Source organism: Ostrea edulis, chromosome 7 (assembly GCF_947568905.1).
Source record: "Ostrea edulis chromosome 7, xbOstEdul1.1, whole genome shotgun sequence".
NCBI lineage: Eukaryota > Metazoa > Mollusca > Bivalvia > Ostreida > Ostreidae > Ostrea > Ostrea edulis.
In genome coordinates, this window is record NC_079170.1 from 80,168,183 (window position 1) to 80,193,480 (window position 25,298).

A 25,298-nucleotide genomic window follows, 5' to 3' on the forward strand; every position below is an offset into this window, starting at 1 on the left:
TAAGGTGTACATACATGTAATTGTAAATATCATACACATGGTATATGCCGACGAAAGCACACGTCAAGTAGATCTCTGCGGGGAGGGTTATTCCAAAGAAAAACAATGACGTCATAGGGGTGTAGCTAAAGTTACGGTATTTCGTCCCAGTTCTCATGCAGAATCATTGTGTTTCATTAAGGACTAATTGCTGTGAATATCCCCGACCCACGGTTTTGAAGTAGTACACACATTGTATGTAATATACCAATGAAGATGTACAAGAAAACATTTCAATCATTCCGATGAGTCAATTTATTTTTTATTTTAGGAACGTATTCGTCATGTCAGAATTCAGTTATCTCTGTACTGCACGGGGCATTCCTTACAAGTACAAAACAGTTATTCAAGTTGTCAGCGAAATGGCAACATCTTTTCCTAACAAAGAAATTCTCATTTATCGAAGTATTGATGGGGTCAGGGAAACCTTGACTTGTCATCAACTTCAGACGCAAGCAACAAAGTTAGCAGGTTATCTCATCAGGAAAGGAATTAAGAAGGGAGATAAAATTGCTCTTTCTGGACCCAACTCCCTAGAGTGGGTGATCGCAGAATTAGCAATAATCATGGCGGGGGCTATTGTTGTTCATGTTCCCTTCAGCAACACCGACGCCAGAGATGTTTACGAAATAGCTTCAATTGCTGAGTGCAAGGGTTTTTTAATTGACCCTGGTAAACAAGATGAATATGTAGACATGATTTTAAAACTTCAAACCTATCTAGTGGAAAACATGAATGTTTCAGCTTTGGTTTTTCTCAGAAAGAGCGGGCATTTAACATCCTATGATGACCTCCCTGAAGTATTGCATTTGGAAGAAGAAACTGAAGTTTCATTTCCTACACTCTATCCCGAGGATGAAATTGTGCTTTTCACGACCTCGGGAAGCACCGGGAAGCCTAAGATGATCCCTAAAACACACTTTCATGCAACCAACAATAATATGATCTCTTCAGGGAAAACATACAATGACCGGCCGTTTGCTTGGGCGGGAGGATCTTCCATTGTAACAGTGTATCAAGGGGAACCTAGAGTCTTCTGCGATTCCGCAATTGCCTCAGAAGGACGTAACACGTTGAAGATATGGGAAGTAATCAAGGAAGAACAATGTACTTCGGCAATATTATCACCATATTTTCTTTCAGATCTGGCGGATAACGAAGAAAATTACATAGATCCGTTCATGCTCGATGTCCTTAACACAGGTGGACAACCAGTTGAGAATTTCCACACGAAGGTCGTTGGCAAATTCACAAAGACTTTGAGAGTCGCATATTCATCAACCGAAGTATTTTGTATATCTATGCTTCCGATCTATACTACTGCTGGGAAAATAGAAGTTGGTGATGTAGGAAAACCAATACCAGGTATGGAAGTGAAAATAATTGATGGGGATGGAAATATTTTGAGAAAAAATGAGAATGGAGAGCTTTGTATTAGAAGTATGTGTGGTTTTGAGAAATACTACAAGAACACAAGCTTAACAGAGGAAGTGATTTTGCCTGGAAAGTGGTTTCGATCTGGTGACATTGCGCATATAAATGAACGCAGTCATATTATATTAAAAGGCCGTATAAAGGATTGCATTTCCCGGGGTACAAGGAAAATTATACCCAGTAGCATCGAACAAATCATCCTCAGAAAGAATGGTATACGAAATGTGATTGTGGTTGGTGTACCTGATAAGCGTCTATACGAAGAAATTTGCGTTTGTTACGTCACAGATCCTGGGCTGGAAATTTCACCAACCGATGTAAAACAGTTTTGCCTGGGGGAGTTCGTTGGACACGATGCTATCGATGGTCTTGGAGAAATGCCGAAGTATTTTGTCAGATTCCATAGTCTACCGATGCTTAGTAATGGAAAAATTAACAAGCAACAAGTTAGAATTGATGCCATTCAACAGCTGGAATTGGTTGATTAGATGGAAGACGGACTCTCCACATTAAATATCGCTTACCAAAATTGATTTTTGGAGTTTGAGCAGTTAGCTGAAAAGTGATTAAAATTCATGAACATTGATGTATACTCCATATCTAGATCATTCAATAACAATTTATTAAATCAATTTGCAGTTAAAGTTAATTTTGAAACGGAAATGTTTTCATTGTTGAGTGATATCAGTTGTACATGTATATTAGTTCTGTAGCACCATGAACGAAAAAAAAATCTTCTGACTCTAGTTTGTTTTATTTTAAATTTACAAACACACTTTATGCTGCCTAGATACAGAGTCGTATATATATATATATATCCAAAATCTCTATTTTGTAAGAATACTAAAAAAAACATTAAAACACTTTTCGAAATATTTCAGCCGTTTCACCAGCCTTCATCAGTCGTGTTTATTAAAATGCATAGCAACTAACGTTGAACAACGTCTTATGACGTATTATGACGTCACAATGTACATACATCTGAAAGGCAACGTCATGTATCAAAATTGCGCCAAAAACATCTGAAAAATTGCGAGAGCTACTGTAATAACCTTTTAAATCATACCTGTAAGTGCACTCTAATTGGTGTAAAGCAAATTCTTGCATATACATAAACATATATGTTTAAAAAATATTTTAAATAGATAGTACACATATACTACACCCAAAAATGTTCATTAAGATAGTTTATAGACAGTAATGTTCCCTTTTGTTTATACCAACTGATATATATGTATTAAGCTTTTTCTTCCATAGATTTTCTCTATATTTCCGGTAAATATCGCTCTTGTACAGTTTTTCAATGCCTATTATGCTATAATCATCTATGGTGTGAAAATCAGAATAAAAATGAACAGCCACATGGTCATTAGTTTCCCTTCTGATAAGTGATAAATTCAAGATATGTTTCTGATATAAAGTTCCTCCAGTTTCTCCCACATACACAATCTTGTTACATGTTTTACAAAAAATTAATTGTAAATCATGCAATGTAGTGTATGGAGTTTTTTCAACCTACATTTAATCGAAAATAGCTTTAAATGCATTTATTCTATGCACATCAATATTATCATATTATATTATAATGTTATACTATTGTTTTGGTGCAATTAGTGCACGATTAATACGTTAAAGCGTTAACACCGTTACACGACGTTATGACGTCACAATGAACGTTTACTTTTCAACGTTACTATAAAACTGAAACATTCAAGACAAACTGCCTGGAGAGCCGTAAGGCGAAAGTACTAGCAGGAACTGATCGTTGATTATTATGCAAGGTGAAGATAACGAACAGTGATCAATCTCATAACTCCTACAAGCAATACAAAATAGATAGTTGGGCAAACACGGACCCCTGGACACACCAGAGGTGGGAACAGGTGCCTAGGAGGAGTAAGCATCCCCTGTTGACCGGTCACACCCGCCGTGAGCCCCATATCCTGATCAGGTAAACGGAGTTATCCGCAGTCAAATCAGTGTGCCAAGAACGGCTTAACAATCGGTATGAAACACGTCAGACAGCATTTTTGGATTTCATTCTTTTAAATTATATATATATATATATATATATATATATATATATATATATATAGGCCTATATGAGTTGCGTCAAGCGAAAAGGGACCTTCGTGACATGCTTAGAATAACGTCACAATCGATCCTAAAAGTAACGTTGTTACAGCCGACAGTTACCGAAAAAAAAATCTGAACGCGAAAAAAGAACAATTTTTAGCAGAGAAAATACCATGCAGCAAACGCCATGGATAGGCAGGTAATGTATTATATTTAGCTTAATAACACCTAATTAGTCATTTAAATTGTGTTTCACATGTGTCCCCAAAAATTATCCGTTTTCTGCATGGAAGGTAGCATTTGCCTAGTCTGGCTAAATGATTCTTACGTAACAAGGAGTCTACAGTAAGCAGCTTGTGTGTATAGGCCTATAAGTGACATGATGCAAATAATAAATCTGATGTAAACAATGTACAAACCACAGTCGGTGACGATGGAAAGGAAACTAAAAGTACTTGCAATAGGCCTAGTCTTGTATTAAATTAATGTTTACAAACAGACGATATTATGTGCACCGACGCGATGTCGGCGCGGCACCGAACATTGCGTTGATGATAAAAGATGTAGACCTAGTGTAAGAACGGGAAAACATGCATAATCAATGGATAGACTTATAGAACTATTGAATGTAAAGTTTATTAATCAAAAGATTTGACCACAGTTAAATCCTTTATCTATTCTTCTTTTCCTAATATATTTTATCTTATTTTCTCTGCGGAGGTCACAGAGTCAACTTGGTTGTGAGGTAGCGTTCTCGACTGCCAAGCGGGCGGTCCGGGTTCAATTCTCTTAGCGACTGCGCAATTTTTGTTATTTTTTTTTTTTTGGAGTGCAATTTTTTTCTAATAATTTATCTTTTTAAGTTCACTCATTATTTTATTTTTCAAAGGTAATATAAACATTATTAGATGTAGTCTTAAGGCCAAAAAAAATTATATATATATATAAATATAGGTCCTATATGTTGGTTTCCACTTTCATCTCAAAATTTTTAAGGGTCGGTAGGTATGCAGTGGTTTTTTAATTTTTTATTTTATAGGTTGAATAATTTTCTAATGATTTAGTATTCTACTATGCATAAAATAAAGTGATTATTTAGTAATCAAATAAAATTTATATGATGAATCAATACATTTCTTCACTTTCCTGTAAACAAATACTGTTTCTGTGTTTTGGAATCTGTCTAGTATTAGTGCATAATAAATAACTTGATAAATAAGTCAATAAATAAACTCTTGTTGTAGTGATGACATTTGCAAAATCTGTGAGAATGGGAAAAAAAATGTGTTAGGGTCGGCAGAAATTTTTAGGGTAGGTAAGGAAAGTGGAAGCCAACATATATATATTTTTTGGCCTAAGCATTATTTATAGTATCAATTTTCAGAGGATGTTACTCTATCAAATGAATTATTTTTTCACATAATTTAAACAATGATTTCTTTTGAATTGATTTTACATACACTTCAAAATTGCTGTAGTTAAAGCCATTCACAATTTAAAAATCCAAATATATATATTTTAAACGTTATTACTAAATATATGGTGTTGCCAAAAGAAAGCTGATTTTTATAACTATGAAATAGGCCTACTCTAAAATCAACATAAAACAAAAGTAAAAGAATTAGATGAACAAATACACTCATTAGATTGGCAATTTTTTTAACAATCCAATATATCCTAATCACTCTACACATTAATTTTGTATTGACACACACCTAGTAAATAATAATAATAAAAAATACAGTATCGGGCTGTTGTCTTTTTTGTTTTGTTTTTATTAATAACAATATTTATTCGCCATTCATACCTATCCATTTCAAAGGGTCGAAGACATTACCAGTGTTGATGTGTGATTTCCTATATATTTAATGTTATATACCTGTGGCAGGGAAAATATTCATTATAACATGTTATTTATAGATAGATCATTAAAATTTTGAAAATGAAACGAAATTATTTGTTGCTCCAACATTGAGGATTTAATTTTGATTAGATAGCTCCAGCATTATATCAGCTGGCAAATATGCTCCGACCTGGAAATGTATTATTTCAATACAATTATTTCATTTTGTGTGAAATTTGATCAAAGAAAATATAAAATATTTCTAATGCAAAAGATTCAAAGGACAATTCGTAGCATGAACAACATATATGATACATTGTACTGGCATATTAATGCAGGATTTTAAATTGTTTGGTGATTTTGAACAAAAAATTATGACACATACTAAAAAAAATCTAGAGTAGATATACTGCCTCTTTATATGCTTTATCTTTTACTGTGTGCACTATTTTTTTTAAAACAAAACTTTGATATAAAAATTAATAGATCATACAAATCGAATTTATACCTAATTACATGCTTTAATACCAGCTTTAGACAACTTGATTGACGAATTCCTAACTCGTCATAAATCAATTCCTGAATCTGCACCATTGATGAGGAGAATAGTGATTTGGACATAAAACATTCAATTGACAGAGCTCACAATGAGGATCTCGGGAAGAAAATAAGGAAATTTGGCAAAACCTTTGCACAGAAAACAGCGATGAAAACAGCGTGCAATGGATATAATGTCATGTAGAGTTTGAAAGAAAAAGTATTTAAAAAATCTTGCACATGTGGAGAGAACTGTCTAGGTCATGACAATTCAAAAGAAGTACAAAATTCCATCTTGACTACCAATGAATTATCAAAAGAGAGAGATATGATTATTTTTGGTAAACTTTCAGAGTTTTGGCAGCAGTACACGCTTTTTTTTCAGTTTTTTGCAGGACCACAATGGAAACTAGCTATATGCTAATTTGTGTCATCCTGGATAAATAAAGGCTATTATTACAGTGTGAAGTCTTTTTCGGGTCATAGATGTTGTGGGAAGTCCAACATCTTCATCATAAGTATAAACTAATGATGCAGACAAATATTCTTGTATTTCATTAAAACTTAAGTTTGAGTTTTCTTTTATTTGAGCAGTCAAAATTTGAGTAAAATCTCAACCTTAAGTCGAAGTTTCGACATATGAAAGTTTTCTTTGAGAAATTCAGGTGAGATTTCATGAAAGTGGTATGACTGGAAGACATTTACCATTACCTTGAATTCTGCTTCTGAATCATGTCTGTCAAAGGCATACGAAAAATACAACTTACAAGACCTCAAATTTTCATCTCCAGGTTTGCATGGCGGATTGTCTACATATGAATGTCAATATATTTGATGTGATAGTTCCATATAGGGTAGTATTAAGATTCCATATCCATGGTTTACTGGTAATATTTGTACAGCTGTCGTTTTGGAATACTTCATAGATCAATCTATACACAGTGAAGCTGTTTGTTAAGAGTGGTGCAGAAGATACACAGAGAAAATTCGTTCTGCTGAAGCCCACCATCGGACCTGAGGACTTAATGCCTGATAATCCTCCGAGCGGATTGCCTTTGGAGCGATGCTACCTGTTCCGCATGGTCCGTGACCCAAACAACGATACCACGCACTTGTCCAAATGTTGAAGAGTGATGATGGTGGAATTCTGTTGTTGATGATTTATAATACTCATTTTTCTTGTCCATAATTGATCACTATTTCAGAAATCAACTTAGCATTGTTTATATAGTCATTAAAATGGTCACCAGTGGTATAGTCTTTAATTACATTTGATAAAATTCATTTGCATTGAATATTTAAGTCTTTGTTTTCTTTACAATGATGTTCCAACGATATAGACGTTATATAACGTTATCAAATGATTTATAACGTTATCTCAGGATCAATGCATGCATTTCAAATCAGTATTACTATGGGTTAGGTGTAACGTTCAAGGTAAACTTTGGTATCAAAATAATCAGGAAGATATGTGTTTTCAGAAAATAATAAAAACCCAGTTTTGAAAATATTGTCCCGAAGGCCCCTTTTCGCTTGATGCAACTCATATATATATATATATATATATATATATATATATATATATATATATGGACCTTCTATTACTTTTAAATGCGGAAAATATTTTACTGTAAATGATAACATGTCATGCAAGTTGAAAAACTTACTATACTGCATTATTTGCAACGGGTGTGGCGAGGAATATATTGGACAAATCGAAACACAACTAACAGCGATGATGCGTGTCCATCGCCAACAAATTAACGACCCTAGTACAAGAAATATCCCATGCAGTGAACACTTTGACACCTGTGCTAGAGGCAACTACAGCGTATTTCCATTTTATAAACTTAAAACAGAATCAACGTCCATGAGACTTGCTAAAGAAAATTATTTCATTAAACTGTTTTCTCCTAAACTAAACAAACTTTAATCAATGCATATATGAAAAATTCTGATTGTTAAACCTCTTAATTCATCAACTTTTATCATGTAAATGTTCATGCTTATTTTGTCCAAGTCACCTTTCCCGAACTTTTGTATTATGACGTCATGTATCTATTCCCTCCTCGCAAAGAAGATCATGACGTCATGACGTCACAATAGACGTCTCTAAAATAAACAACTTTGTATTCATTATTTAAAATTTGTATTCACCTGAGGATGGATGTTAAAATCCAGAAAGCGCAAGTGATTTAAATATATTTTGGAACTGTATATTTTCCTGCTTTTTTTATTGAATTATTTTGACTGTGTGATATCAACTCTTTCTATTTGGATTATATATATATATATATATATATATTAAAAGAAATAGAATAAACAGTACACAAAGTTAAAAATTTAACGCAAGCGCTTTCATTTTATAATCCTCAGGCGTTACATTTTAAAATAGTGAAAAACTATTTTAAAATGTAACGCCTGAGGATTATAAAATGAAAGCGCTTGCGTTAAATTTTTAACTTTGTGTACTGTTTATTCTATTTCTTTTAATATTTTATACCGGACACTGTGATTTTTTTTAAAAACACAATTTGGATATATATATATATATATATATATATGGAACCCGGGCAACTGATATATCTTTGTGAGTTACATGGTTGTGAAAACGACTACATAAACATTATTATTGTCAACGGTATGGCTTTAATTATTATCAAATCATTCATGATTATCTTGAATGAAACAATGATGCGTTTAAATCTAGCTATCTGTATGTTACATCATTATTGAAAGATACTTTACCAAATAGTGTCCTCTAAATGACCAGGAACGGACGGCTGGATCATTGTACTGAATCAGTGCACGGAGAATAGGCAATACGAGGGTTTAAAACACTGTTACAATTCAATTTATTTTGAGAAAAAAATAAAACAAACTATTTGAAAATAACTGAAAACATTTATCATGATAAGGAATGTGTTCCGCATCATGTAACGTATTTATCCTGAAAACCATTTGTATTAACATACAGTGTTTTTTATAGATAAATCACCGGTGATCACAAACCATTTCAACATTTGAACAGCGAACTACAGTCATGATGATGATCAAAAAATGCTACTGATAAGCGATAAGTATGTCCATGGTAACGTATGCATCAGATTTATTGGCATATCTTCAACAAAGCAAATATATCCTCTATCATTTCACTGTCTTCATCTGCAAGTTTAAAAGCGCAACAACAACCAGCTGGTATCCGTGGTTGAATATTGGATAAAATTAAATGTTAAACGTGCAAACCCTGAAGCGTACTACTACATCATTTGTAAGGAACGGTACGAAACGATTCTTGCACGGAACGGTGAACGGTTTGCACGAAACGCTGAACGATCTGCACGGCACGGTGAAAGGTTTCCACGAAACGCTGAACAGTCTGCACGGAACGGTGAACAGTTTGTACGAAACGCTTTGCACGAAATGCTGACCACTTTGTAGGCGTGGATTTCACGCTTTGTATACAGTCTGGACGAAACGGTAAGCGTGTTCCGCACGCTTTGATTTTTTCGGTATTATTTATTTCATCCTGGGGTTAGTTTAAAACAGCAAAAGTTTGAATATAATTTCAGTGTTCTATATATTAAGAAGGGGTTGAGAAAGAAATGATAACGATTCAATTTGAAATGATTGCTCATGCACGACGCGTTAAATTTCATTTTTTACTTATCAGATCACATTATGAACACGGTGAATAAAAACATGTGGTTTTTTTTATTTCGGAAATAAATAAAGAATATGCATAAATCTTATCCTCACGGAATATTGATTAATCAAATTTTATTGATTCATTGCTCTATTAAATCCATTGAAATTGAATATGAAATGGTCGCGTCTATTTTTGTACATTCATTCAGAGTGTAGTTAAAATACATTTGGAATTTGTATATTTGGGGTATCTTCCCAAAGACAGATGTTAAATAAACCTACATATTTTATATACATGTGTACGTTTATGATTACTGATGAAATTATTTTTTAAAAAATATCAAACTTCTCGTCAGGAAAGATTGAAACATTTTTGTGCAGGGAGAGGGTTGTGAACGGTCTGCACGAAACGATATGCATGACCTGCACGCTTTGATTTCTTTCGACATTATTTGTTTCATTCTCGGGGTTATTTTAAACAATGAATAGTTTGATGACTTATGAACACATTGGAATAAAAGGAAATTAATATTTTTTAACTTCCGAAATAAAGGAAAGAGATGCATAAATTGTATCGTCATGGGATAGTGATTATTCAACTTTATTCATTTCTCTATCAAATTCATTGAAAAAGAGGCGTCTGTTTCGCTATTTTTGTACATTCAATCTGATTGCCGTTAAAACACGTGTAGAATTTGAATTCCAGGCCTCTTCTCAAAGGCAGATGTTGAATAAACCTATACATTTTTACATACGTGTATGACATCAGATAAAATGCTTTTAAAAACTTCTCGTCGGGTAAGACTGGAATATATTCTCGGGCGGGGGAGTTACATCTAAATGTCGTATTAGCCAGTCGATAAGAACCTGTCACCTTAAATTGGATAAGAAGGGAAAATACAAAAGAAAAAGAAACAATCAAAATTTGATTGAAATAGATTGAGAAATAAATCAAGTGTGTAAATGAATAGATAAAACAAATAACGACTAACTACGGTAATGATGAGCATATATGAGAACCGATCCAACTTTAAATTTTAATTATAGATTGTTGCATCTGACTCAATTTTAAACCTATAGAAAACTGCATCCATTTTTGAGAGACAGAAGATATATAAACGCATCTTTTGTCATCTTTCAATCGCCCCCGCCGATTTTCACACCATCTGTATGAATGCTAATTTCAAATACCCGGATTAGCTTACCTCTGTTGTGGCGATCATACAAGTGTAACAAGACAAATAAATTATTCCTGAATACAAGAAACTAAAATTACCAAGGACCGATATATATATATATATATATCTGCAATTGCTAGAAAATACCAAACATGGTAAAATGGTATCGGATTTTCCTCTGTCTAGTGATTTTATAATTAACTGTTTTCTTTATTTGCAGATTTATACTGTTGAAAGTCCGTCTTAGAGACATTTTGAAATAATTTCTCAAATTTCAAACAATGTTTACCTGTCCTAAATTCCAGATCGAAATAATTTGCGCGGTCTGTACGTTTCTAAGGGCGTGGTTTGAAAGATCTGCACGTTTATATGGACGTGGCTTAATCATGCACGGACCGATTCTTGCACGAAACGACTTGCATGGAACGCTGAACGGTCTACATGGAACGGAGAACGGTCTACATGGAACGGTGAACGGTTTGCGTGGAACGGTGAATGGTTTGCACGGAACGGTGAACGGTTTGCACGGACTGGTGAACGGTCTGCACGGAACGGTGAACGGTTTCCACGGAACGAAACGAAACGCTTTGGAGGTGTAGTAGCACGCCTCAGGATCTGTAACGTAGATATCGATACCTACGTTACCACTGTATCTAGTAATCTACCTTCACATGGTTAGTATCAACAACGTTAAACACATAATATCAAACTGATATCTAATTGATATGTCATATTTCTTTTCAAAAGTAAGTCATATTTTCTAAATATGAAGTCAAATCATTACATTTTGAACATAAATACCATTTGTGCAAGGTTAGAACATTAGAGTATTGAACGCTAAAACATACCTTTGGTAGAGAGAAAGTAGTTTGCTGCAAGTGACACTACAGAGGGGATTTTAAGGATTATAAATGGAATTGAGGGTTCAGATATATATATATTACGTATTAATAATGGCGAAAGATCAATATATAGATGGCATATGGTACAATACCTAAAACATAGGTAGTATGGATGCAAACAGAAGTTATGACACACTGTATAATGAAAGGAAATCACGATTGAGCATGCGTAAGAAATACTCTTTTCAATGACTGATATACATTAGTGCAAGTCAATCTCATTATTCTAAAACTGTCATTTTATAATGTATATTAGCATGGAATATCAGCATGAAGTGCATCAAGAAAACACGAACAAGGCCGAAAAACATAGATTTTAAAGGAACAGTCTTTGGTTTGACACTATGAAAGCGTGAATAAAGGATTTTAAAGAAATGACTCAAAACGGCTACTATATTGTTGAAAGGTAGGAGACTGGGGAATATCAATAAATAAATTGATATCGGTAAATCTGTGATTGAGTTTTTGTTTTATGAATTAGAACTACTGTTTTACAACCTAACTATATTTATTTCCCTGTGTAAGCGTGTTCACCTTCAGCCTAAGTATGTGTGTGTGAACAATGGCTAATGCACACGGGGTATGTGTTTTTTTCCCTATCTTTTTCACGTACATGTCCACTTTCAGCATAAGTATATGTGTGTGAAAAATGGCTAAAGCGCACGGGATTTGTGGTTTTTTTTTTGGTTTTTTTTATCTCTATCTTTTTCACGTACAAGTATTATACAATCTAAAAGAATAAAGTTTTGTTTACATTTGAGTGTCTCAGAAAGGTATAGATGTATATTTCCATTAGACGAATAGCCAATTAATATGGTGTAGGCTATGGAAAGGACTAAGCTGTACATTTGTTATGAGTTAATCATTACGAGCGAGTTGTCAGTGTGTGTTAGATGTAAGTATGTATACTCATTTAAAAGTGTTAGCGTGTAAATTATGATTTTTCCCTTTACTTGCAATAATAATCTGTTAGAATTCAAAGAAAAATAACTTCAGTACAAGTATGTCAAATGAGTTGTTTTAACTAAATATTTCTATTTCTTGTTGTCGTGACTGTAACATAAACAGCGCATAATTTAATCATGGAGTATAGCGCTGAAAGGAAAACAGGCTCAATTTTGTTGTCCGTTGGGTCACCGTCAGACATTGGTGTAGATGACTCCAGTTATGAAGAGGTTTCTATAATAAGGACAATGAATCAGAATACATGTATATAGAAACACAGTCACCAGTGTACACTGGACAGTCATTTGAGTGATATTACGGACGAGGATTTCTAATTCTAGTCGCATCAACTCCATAGCGTAAATATTGTAAAGTTCCATGAAAATGTTGGTCCTTCTCATGAACTTGACTCCTTACATGAGGGGACGGACAGGAGGTATGGGAAAGGAAGTATAAGAACCCCCGACTAACCCTACCCCCCCCCCCCCCCCCCCCCCCACATCCTCATCTGATTCTGTCCGCCCCCTCTTATATCATGTATACTGTTACTTTCTGCTGATATTACCTCTTGTCAGTTTCGGGGAAATAGTAAAGGATACAGATATGTACGGAACAGAAAGCAGATCGAGCACAGGACAGCCTGACCCCAACTGGACCCCGACAAACAACATGCGTATCTTTGATGGGAAGTAATCAATTACCCGTTATCCAAATATACAAATGCATATAATCTTTTCTCTGATATATATTGGTCAGATGGTGAATTTCTTTAAATACTTGGTGACAATGGCAACAATTTTGATAAAAAATCTCCGTTATTAAAAACACACCACAAAACACACACACACACAACACATATATACGTGATTCTAGAGCATAAAATATACTTATATGTAAATACAAAATACTGCAAACTTTTTAATTTATGTCAGAGAAAAAGTACGATTGTTTACGGTGCCTACGAAGACTCTCTGATCTACATATAGTACTAAATAGTATTGCTTTTAAAAGTACGCTTAAACTATTACTAATCAATTATCACTACATGTAAAATCATGCTAGAAACTGTGCTCTATTGATTGAATATTGTTTAACGTCCCTCTCGAGAATTTTTCACTCATATGGAAATCGTTCTTTGTAAAAAGGGAATCTATTGTATACAGTACATACTTGGTACACAAGGACCTGCAGGGTAACCTCATTACGACATGTAGGTATTTTATACAGGACAGGCACGTACATGTACATGTATGTAGCATAGTTTTTCAACAAGGGGAGGGGAAGCCGGAAAAAAATCCCTACACCATTGTCTAAATTTCTTGACGAGCAAATATAAATAAATAAATGGATGAATGAATAGATACACCAAAAACATAAAACAGTTCTTTGGGACAATCAGCACTTAAATTCTCCAAACTCGGGGTGGGGATGCGGGGGTAACATGTAACCTTAAAAAAATTCCGAAACAAATATTAAATTCAGGGGTGTTACATGTATTAGCGCCGACCCATAAATAATCCCAATCTTAGACTTCTTAAATAGGGGGAGGGGGTTGCGTACATTTCAATACATTTACACAAGTTCAATTCATAACTTCGACTTTACATTTTTCTATTTCAATACTATTATGAAATATGAGAGGGGGTCCCCAAATATATCTTTTAACATTAAAAGGTGTTGAGAAAAGTTGGGGGATGGCAACACCTCCTCCCCCTATTCTATGTGCCTGCAGGAAACGCGTTTTATATTCTATGGTTGAACACCCCGGGTACCGTGAAACCTCACAGGCATTACTATCTAATTGATTTATCACTAGACGTTGTCCAGTGTCTGATCAGGAACTTCTTCAGTCCGATGAGAAATCTGATCAGGATATAGGACTCACGGCGGGTGTGACCGGTCGACAGGGGATGCTTACTCCTCCTAAGCACCTGATACCACCTCTGGTGTGTCCAGGGGTCCATGTTTGCCCAACTGTCTATATTGTATTCCTTGTGGGAGTTGTGAGATTGATCGCTGTTTGTTATATTCGCCTTTCATACAAGACACACCAGCGAAAAAAAGCGGCGATGCCGATGTTGTAGTTCTCTATGCGTGATCGAGGCGAGACAGTGTATGCATTATTTTTATAATATAGATAGAAAAAATGCAAAAAAAAAACCCAACAAACAATTAACTTAGATCATGTAACGCTGTAAATATGCGTTACACTGTATTATCAATATATTCACTGTCGCAAACCACGCCTAATGTACATACGTACGGTACTCCCGGACATAGTAAGCGTGACCAGCACGGATGCAATGTACATGCATTTGGCTTATTGTAACATAAACGAACAACGCTATTGACGCATTTATGATATACTGAACAATATTATATTATAATTGGACAGTAAAGGTATTTAATTTCTACAGGCATATGGTTTGTATGTATTGTAGATTTATAAACCTTATATTTGAACCTGTACTGCTAGTTTTTATGATATCATTACGTACATGACGTAAATATTGTGAGAGTCTATTTCAAGGGTAGAAAAGGATGAAAAACTCATTTTACTGATTTATGGATTATTGTGTTTCCATGACAACCATAACATCAGGTCATACTACGTAATTCAAAACTTACAGTAGCAGTTTACTGGTCAATTTGTATTTTCATGTGAAGAAAGGGATGACAAATCAACAATAATAATGTACCGAAAAAAAACAACATATTTTTTGTGATTCATGGGCTCATTTAGTTGCCATGGTAACTGTAAATGTTCGGTACACTACATAATTAGAAACTTATTCTTTTCATTTTGAAATTTTTATGAGTTATATTCTAAAAATATGGGTGTTTTAATTTTCATTCAATTTGTTCTCCATCAAGTTTTAAGGAAAATTTTGAAATAATTAGAGATAGTCTACTGTAACTTATGCGCATCTTGTACTTCAATGTTTATGTAAGCCTACATGTATATATTTACAATAAGTGACAAATTGATGAATGCATGTTATACATGTATATGAATACAACAAATCCTAAAATTTATTTAAAAGACGGCTGAAAAACATTCAATTGGTGTGTTTTAGGTGAGGATAATGGTGAAAACACATTTTTGGGGCTTTTGGGGTATTTTCGTTGTCATGGCAACCGTTACACCACATTTTAGTACATAAATAAAATCTTCAAGATTGTTCCTATCAGAATATGTATAGGTTATATTACGAAAATGTGACTAGAAAATGCTTTAATTTCAATTAGAAATGTCAGGTTGTTAAAGGGTTACGAGAAGAATTCAACAGAGATAACTTATATTGGAACCTATATTGAATAAGAAAAAAAATATATCAAAGATCGTGTGAACTTAATGAAGCATGTCTGTTTCCTAACGCTGTGGGTGCATTGTACAAATCATAGACGTGGACACCATTGCACATCAATGTAACTGCGTAACTGTGAAATCACACGGACCAGCAAAAAATAAGTGAAAGCTATCCTTGGGTGACATATACAGACGCCACAAGCCTATTAGAGGTAGAAAGTTGTATGTTACGAATCACCGTGGTAAACCCGGAAATATCAAAATCTTGAAATCTCCAGAAAAAATACCCCAGACGTTATTTGCCTTTTATCTCAGTGGGAGTTTATGAGTGAAGGTAAAACATGTCACCTTACAAAGATTCTACATCAAATAGAGAGCGTTGGTTTTCTCAAAGTTCACAACAGTTGAAAAAACTTCATACAAACGCTTGACATTTCCATACAAAATTGGTTGTGCATTAGTAGGTGGGGATTGAAAAATTCACGTCGACCCTATTCGTCAATTTACTTACTCATCTGCAAAATAAGTGTTTATCATCATACCTAAAGTCAAGGTAGGATGCTTCCTAAATGTTAATAAGACTACTCTTTGATAATGGGGAACACACGTGTTTCTTTAACAGAATATTGCATATTAGTGCTGAAATAATATATTACACAAAAAAACTTCATTGCATCATGTCATGAAACATATTTTGATTACAAATAAAGAAACCTATTCTAAAATAAGATATTGAACGAGAAATGTACCTCATCTGTCAGAGTTCCGTGGTGTCCTTGGGATAGGCACTTTACATGAATTTCCTCACTCCACCCAAGTTTAAAAAGGGTACCTGGCTATAAACAGTGAAAGATATTGTTAGAATGTTAGTGCTCTAGCGCTTGTAATGGCAACTTGCACTGTATGCTTCCTAGGAGGCTGAGAAAGTTTAGATTGATATAAGGTTTGCCGGGGTAATAATGTACATTGATTATTGTAAAGCTCTTTGAGCAGCATACGCTGGAAAAGGCGTTATATAAAACCAATCATTATTATTATTATTAACAAAATCTACGAATTATATCGACAGTGTCATCGAAAAGCACGACGCCTAGATGCCCGTTTCTTGCAGGAAACATTTATATGAAAATGTCTACTTGAATGCCGACACGGGTTTTGCCTGGGTAAACATCAGGAAATGGTGAATGCCTCCGAATGAAGAAATGATAGTTTCAACCAGAAAGGGAACCGCATTCACCCTCAAACAATGGGAGAACGTTAAAATGTTCATGCCGAAAGTGCAAGAGAAGATTGGTGATAAATTGGAGAAAGTCGAACTCTGCGAAACTTCCGAGAGTCATCAGAATCAAATTGGTTCCATTCGATGTCATAGAGGCAACCCGAACGGATTCCATAATTTTATCTAAGAAGGACCATTGACAGGTCTCATCGTAGAATTGTGTTCATGTATTTTATTGCGTTTAATGAAACAAAACTTGTAAAAAAAAAAAAGCATGTTATATATACTTTTATATTTTATCACTCTATGCATTCAATTAGAAATTAAGAGATTTGTTCAAAGTGACATGAACTGTATTTGTAATTAATTTATCATTGATTTTGTATATGTATGCTATAATCATACTTAAATATTTTTATTTACATTTTATTAAATTGAGTATATATAAAAACAATTTTACTTTTTTTTTTATAATCGATCAAAATGGTGTTGAGAGAGGAACAACGGGGATGCTTGGAAAACATGTGGACTAATATAAAGCATGTCACGTCCTATGTAGGTCCTTATCAACTTTATCAGATTGTTCAAAAAGAGGGAAATTATAAAATTGGGTTAAAATATAAGGCATTTTTTTTTTTATCAAACTTAAAACCGTATTCTCTGCAAAAGAGAGTTCAGAGAAAGTTTCCCAGACGTCCCATTTTGACGGATTTCATATACACTATATGGGATGGCGATTTGCAAGACGTGCGAAACATATCTAAGGAAAATGAAGGCGTTCAGTACAGTTTGGTGTTGCAAGATATATTTTCAAGATATTTATTTACGGCTCCACTGAAAGTTAAAAAACGGCTTCCATTGTTGTAGAAGCTTTAAATCCCATATTTGCAAACCGGAGAAAGCCAAAAGTATTGAGAACCGACAAAGGTAGTTAACTGAAAATCGTTGAGTGGTCGCATTTCTAAAATAAGAGGTGTACATCAAATTTTCATAGAAAATGGAACGAAAAATAGCTTTGCAGAAATAAGCATTCAAAACCAGGAAACAGACTGCAGTGCATGTTTACTCAGAATCAGTCTTACGAATATTTGAGTATACTACAATCAGTAACTGACAGCATCAACAACAGCCCTTCTTGTCCTCTAGTGGGGATTGCACCCTCAGATGTGACTAAACGAAAGGTAGAGGAGGTTCGTTACAGTGCTTATTTACAGAGAAATAAAAGAGACGGTGTCGTATCGAAAGGAATTAAAAATTCAAAAAAAAAATAAAAATAAAAGAACTTAGAAACCCTTCAAATTCAAATTAAACTAGTTCTAATTGTAACGGGGACCGTTACATATGTTCCCCAAACCTCCCCCAATTAAAAAGTGATGTCCTTGTGAATCTACAGCAAAAAATATTTTATCTTAGCCTTTAATTATATATAGTATGTTCAATATGGTCATTTCAGTACCACGAAATGAAATAAAACGTTGCACGTGCATTCACGCGCACGCGTGTATGATTCCAAACGTTTTAGTATTATCCAATCAAAATGAAGCGCACGTGCATGCACGTGCAAATTGGCAATTTTGACCATGCAAATCAGTTAAGAGTCTCAATATCTACCTATGATATGAATATCAAAACCATTTCAATGAACAACAAAAAAGTTAGACTGATTCCAAAGTTGTAATGCACGTGCTCACGCATGCGTGCACGTGCAGACAAAATAACTATTATTTTTCATATCTATAAATGATATACTACCATCATATTGAGGTTTCATATCGATCCCTTTAATATTCTGATTTTCCATTTTTTGTACCAAAATTGCAGTGCACGTGCGCGCACGTGCATGCACGTGCAGACAAAATGACTACCACTATGCACATCTACAAACGCTATACTATCATCCTGGAAAGTTTCATATCGATCCCTTTTGTAGTTTCTGAGAACACTACCGGACAAAAAAGTACCGGAGAAAAATAATAATAACGAGCTATAACTGTGTTGGGATGCCAACACAAATGTCTCCGAACACCTCCCCATGTCAGAAATGGTTTTTGATTCCAGATATGCAATAAGAATCCTCAAAGAACTCTAGAAACTGAATTTGGTTGAAATCCGACGGACTTGATTTTTGGCCGCCATTTTCTTCAATGGCGGCCATTTTGAAACATTTGAGAATTGATTGGAAGGAAATACTGATGCAAAAAATGAACTGTGGACTCTCAGTTGACCCCAGAACCCAAATGCTGTAGAGATTTTAACACTTTGAAATATTTCGGTATAGCGCGGCCATTTTGAAAATGGCGGCTTAAATTTTTTTTTTTTGAGGATGGAAATGGACTTGGGGTCACTAAAGTACCCTAGAAATAGAATTTGGTTGAAATCCGATAACCTTGAGTTCTTGACGTTTTTTTGGCCGCCATCTTGAAACGGCGGCCATTTTGAAAATTTGAAAAGTTGAATGCACTCCTCCTAGTGACCCCCTATCAGCTCACAAAGTTTGAAGTGAATCTGTCGAAGCAGAATCGATCGGCCGGACAAATTTCTCACTAAAGAAGAGGAATAATAAGAATAAGAAGAAAATAATAAGAATAATAAAATACGGAGCAAAAACAATGTCTCCGACACTTTGTGTTCGGAGACATAGTAATAAGAAACAGAGTAAAAACAATATGTTCCCAAACTTTGTTTGGGGAACATAATGATAAAGTAAGAATATCTCATTTGCGCCGAATGTTGCAAAGAGAATGCGATCAAAAATGGACAGGAGAATTTTTCAAGGTCAACGGGAGATATCGTAGGCAAGGTTTACCCATCTACAAGCTACAACGCTTTGCTGATGCACCCGTACCAGATATGTTTTACGCTCAGGAACTTCAGAAAGTACACACAAGTGACAATTCTCTCTGGAAAATTGATAAGGTTTGAAAGGGGAAAGGAACAGTAGAAATCCGCGTGTCTTGGCACCAATAGCCTGCCAAGTTTAATTCATCAATCAAGAAATCCGACATGCGGGAGCTATAAATGGGTAGAAATTGTATTTAACAGTCATTATTTACGGAAATGAACATCGGATCGGTTATCCGTTCTTCTGATAGTCAGAATGTTTATATCGATACGACTTTATGGTCCACCTACCCAAACTTACCCAAACCATTGTATCTACAAGGATACGGAACCGTTTCACTCTTGGAATTTAATCTATCCCCAGCTACCACACAACCCGAATTGTACGTTTGTAGCAGTTTATGTCAGGATTCTATAGTGGGGGACAGAAAATCATTTCTCTTGCGACTGGTGAACTTGAAAAATGCGGGAAACATTTGACTACGGATAACTCCGTTTACGTGATCGTATACAGGGCCCACGGCGGGTGTGATCATTCGACAGGGGATGCTTACTCCTCCTTGGCACATAATCCCACCTCTGGTGTGTCAAGGTGTCCGTGTTTGCCTAACTCTCTATCTTGTATTGCTTATAGAAGTTATGGGATTGATCACTGTTCGAAATATTCATTATTTATAATTACACATACGAAGTACCTCTGCGACTAGGTGAATTTCAAGACGCGCAAGTGTATATAAGAGACCACAATGATCAACCCGCTTCATTTTTAGAAGTGTAATCACCGTCACCCTACTTTTGAAAAAAAAAACGTTTGTTTGAAATACAATGATGGGTTCAATGTACGTATCAGACCCCGAGGTGTGGAACACATTTTACCAAAATACGCTCGACAGACAATTTCAACCTGGTAGATATAGACGACGGAATATGAGAGGGGGGTAGGAGGTATGTGAAATGTAGGATTGTCAAATCAGATGGTACAGCTCTGGCATCACAAGAAAAAACGGACATCATTAATCCACCTCTACAAATCATGTGGTCGCAAATTGACACCTACATGAACGGAAAACTTGTGTCTCTCAACACCAGCTACTACGTGTGGAAAGCCTACCTAAAACTTCTTTGTCAATGCCAAGTGTCATTGGGCCAAATGCTGTCGGCCTGCCCATACCGATTGTTACATTAGTCTTTACACACTGGTTTCACTACGGATTATTTCGTTAAGGTGGATATTAAAATACAAGGTTCACAGGGGGTATAACCGATCAAAAGTGGATGGCTTCCCCTCGTAGGCGCCTGATCCCACTTCTGGTGTGTTAAAGGGTCCGTATCTCTCAAATGATTCGATACGCAAGAGTTTGTTCTGCGTATGATCATGTTTTTGGTAAAAATCAAGACATCCTACTGATGATGCAGTTGATGATGCAGAGGTAACAACAGCCTCGTTTAAAGTCGGCATTTTGTAAGTTCTAAGTTTGGTATATCAATCTAATTTTACAATACAACCTATCATCGAGTTAACTGTTGTCTGAATTGTTTGATACCGATTCTTGGAACAATGATTTTAATTACAGATAACTCCGTTTACTTGAGCAAGATATAGGGCTCACGGCGAATGTGGCTGGTTGACAGGGGATACCTAATTCTCATAGGCACCTGATGTCACATTTTGTATATCCAGGGGTCCATGTTTGTACAACTCTCTATTTTGTATTGGTTATAGGAATTATGAGATGATTCCTATTCGCGTTCTTCCCATTTCGTTAATGTAAAGATATACCCTTTATATCCAAGTAATTGATCATCACTAATCTCATAATTGACTTCCATTACTCAGACACATGTACATGCAATACATAACAGTGTAGAAGGAAAATGAGAATATAACAAACAGTGATCAATCTCGTAGCTTCTATAAAGAATACGATATTAAAAGTCGGACAATCACGGTCACTTGGATATCATATTTATATCAGAGGTGGGATCAGGTGCCTACGAAGAGTAATCATCCTCATATCATTGTAGTAAATAGCGTTCGCTTTTTTTTTTTGTTCACAAGGTTTTGTGCAATATTAATGTATCTAGTTTTAAATAACACATATATTAAACTAAATCATTCCAACGATGTCGTATTCATGTGAAATCTATTTACAGCAAGTATAAGCACACCTTAAACATTTCGTGTAATGGAAGTAACTGCAAAATTGTACACCTTTCAATAAAACAGAATAGGTATGGTCACTTTAAGAATGATGTATGGATACCCATTACTTATAATTATCATATTTTTAACTACCTAGACATTTGAAAGAGGTAGATTATTTTTGTTTATTTGTTTATTTTACTCATATGGAGAACTTATCAAATGTAGGTAGAGCAATGAAATACCTAAGCTACATCACCCAAAGCCGCAACAGTGTCAGACCGTATGTTACATTCGAAAGGCTCGTCAATCACAAATCAAAATCTTTTTGTGAAGTATATAGGTAAAACAATGTCACAATTATATTTTAACATTTTCGCTTTAACAATTTGATTCTAACATTTCTATTTCTTTTACAATTTAATTAATTTCTATATTTCTGATTTTCCAATCTTGTTTTAACATTTTTGTTTCTATTTTTAATTCAATTCTTCTTTTTTTTCTTTTCTTTTTTTTTTTTTTTTTTTGCTTTCACGCTTGTGTTTTATGGTTTTGACATTGTTTATAATTTTTATACATCTTTTAAACAATTACTTCATTTTGAAATAATTCTGTCTGTTTATTATTATCTTGAGTTTATATTTTTTTCAAAAACAAGTTCGTAACAAAATTGTCTTCTAATCACCATTTTTTCAATTCTTGTATTCCATTTCGATAACTTTAACGTAAACACATATGGTCATTTTGCGATCGATAGGGTCGATGACATTACCACTCGAGAGTTGACATTAAAGGGACTGATTCACGACGTCCCCCCAAATTTTGTTTTTCACTGTTAATGATCAAAATTTACTCTCGAATATGTTTAAAATATTTCACATATTCAGGTTATACATTATCATAGAAGCTCATTTTAGAGAGTTCATTATTTGTTTTGTAAACAAAGGTTGTGGGATGTTATTGTTTAAGAAGTTTTGAAAAGAAATATATATCGATCTAAGTTTCTTATATCCTATTACATCCTATAAGTTAAAGTTAGGCTCTCAAGGGCCCATATAAAAAAATCAACCTTTCACAATGTGCATGATCGATGCAATGGTATTTCATTAACAAATACAGTAGATAAAGTAGAATATAAAGCAATATGTTATCAGCATATGTACACATATTTATCTTCGAACATAATAATTTTGACTGTCTTATCAAAGAAATACCACGTAACGTGCAAAACAAAATCCTGCACACAATAACACAAACTTTCTCAGTGAGAAGACAGAACAAAGTAATGGATACTTTCCTCTGATTCAATACAAAATGTACGAAATATTAACAATTGATATCCCGAGACAATATACACAATATATCAAACAATACAGTACTATTCAAAGTGATGATTGAAATCTCAATAGCCCAGTATTTAACCAAAATGACATAACAGCTTTTAAAAATACACATGTCTAGCGTCTACGATTATGATTTACACTTCATTTTTGTGTCAATAAATTAACTCATGTAAGTTTAACTTTGACCCATTTTCCAAATAATTGTCTATACGAGAAACGAGATTGATAATGCAATCATTTTTATCAGTTTTACCTGACTCATTATATTGAAAGACGGAGTGCAAGCAAGCTTGGAAACGAACGAATTAAGTAAGTACAAGTATTATTTTGATACGGATCACTCACAAGCTATTACATAGCTCGTGTTCGAATTTATTAATGAAGAGTAAAGGTATAAAACTTTAGATATAGGGTACCCAAGTTCGCCGACACAAAAAAGCAATAAAATAAGTGGTATAAAATTATATACTGTATTCTACTATATTCATACGTAATCAATTTATATCAATACCAAAATTCATCTCGAAATTTCGCATATTTCCCAAGATATTCAGAAATGAATTTGGAAAATTGCAGCATTAAATATCATTTCTAGGGTGAGCCACAAATCATAAACTGAAGTCTCAAGTGACTGCAAATTGTAAAACCGTCTGTACGTTCACTCATCACAGTTATTGTGACCGGTGCAACTAATACTCCAAAAGGATTAAAGGACCCATAACGATTCAAAGACTCAATTACTAATTTGTATCAATATTAATTCTGTTTACTACATACATTATGCTAATAACAAATCTTGATGAATATACAAATGTCTTATAATTTTATTCTTATGCAACCCACATTAACACAGGTATTCAGCAATTTATAATAATATTGTTAATTTCAGTAATTAATTGTACCGGTAAAAATGACTGTAATAAGTATATCATGACCTTGAAATCGCTCCCTAATATGCACGTATGCTGTGTATTAAAATGGATTCATTTATATAAATAAGGTCATCGTATTAAAAAAGTAGAAACATACGGGTACATCTATTATAACCAGTACTACAAAATTTTGAATATATATTCTTTATATTTTCATAAGTTTGAAAGTATAAAGAACAGCTTCTCACTAATAGAGTAACTATATTAAAGAAATGTGAGGAAGCCTGGTGATTCGCTGTTGTCTGAATATGCTGTTAAGTTATATCATGTTTTGTCTGGGTATGTACTTAAACTCAGCATTTAGCATTTAACGGATTTTATATCTGTTTAAATGAATCAATAAAAGTTCAGCATTTAACCCACATACGTCTGAACTCTTTCTTGTAAGTAGGGCTTTGCAAGGTCTTCCAAAAATAAACTGATAACCTTATCATAAGCTGAAGTCACAAGGGAGATGTATTGTAGCTTGCTCACAATCATCATGTAGGTAATATTGTTTCGGTGTTTAATCGTAGCAATTATTTTTATACTTGTGACTATCAGGTGTAATTTCACGCCTACATTGTAGTATATTTTCCGGTGGAATCCATTAACTTAATTGCTAGATACACATGTACAATAATGAAGTATAATTTAGGCCTCATTAGGAAGTAATTAAGTGTTGTGAAGTGATGTATATTTATTACATGTGTCCTATTTTGAGGTACGTGTCTCCCATACGTTTCTGTCTTCATCGAAGTTTTCCTTTCAATAATGTCCTATGTGACCTCATTTCGCTTGTGACATGTGTCCTTCCACGATACTGTCCAAACGTTTTCTTCTTGGGAAGTATTCAACAGATAGATGAAAGCAGACGCACTTTATGTCTAAGTAATATTTATTCATTACTAATCTCCTGATGAACTAAA

General features: G+C 34.3%; 1 protein-coding gene across 1 annotated transcript; it reads left to right on the top strand.

Moving 5' to 3' along the window:
- The first annotated feature begins 323 nt into the window (after window positions 1–323).
- Window positions 324–1,961, top strand: LOC125654757 (medium-chain acyl-CoA ligase ACSF2, mitochondrial-like). The gene has a single exon (XM_048884791.2). It carries the CDS (start codon window positions 324–326, stop codon window positions 1,959–1,961), a length of 1,638 nt encoding a protein of 545 aa, XP_048740748.2.
- The last annotated feature ends 23,337 nt before the right edge of the window (window positions 1,962–25,298 follow it).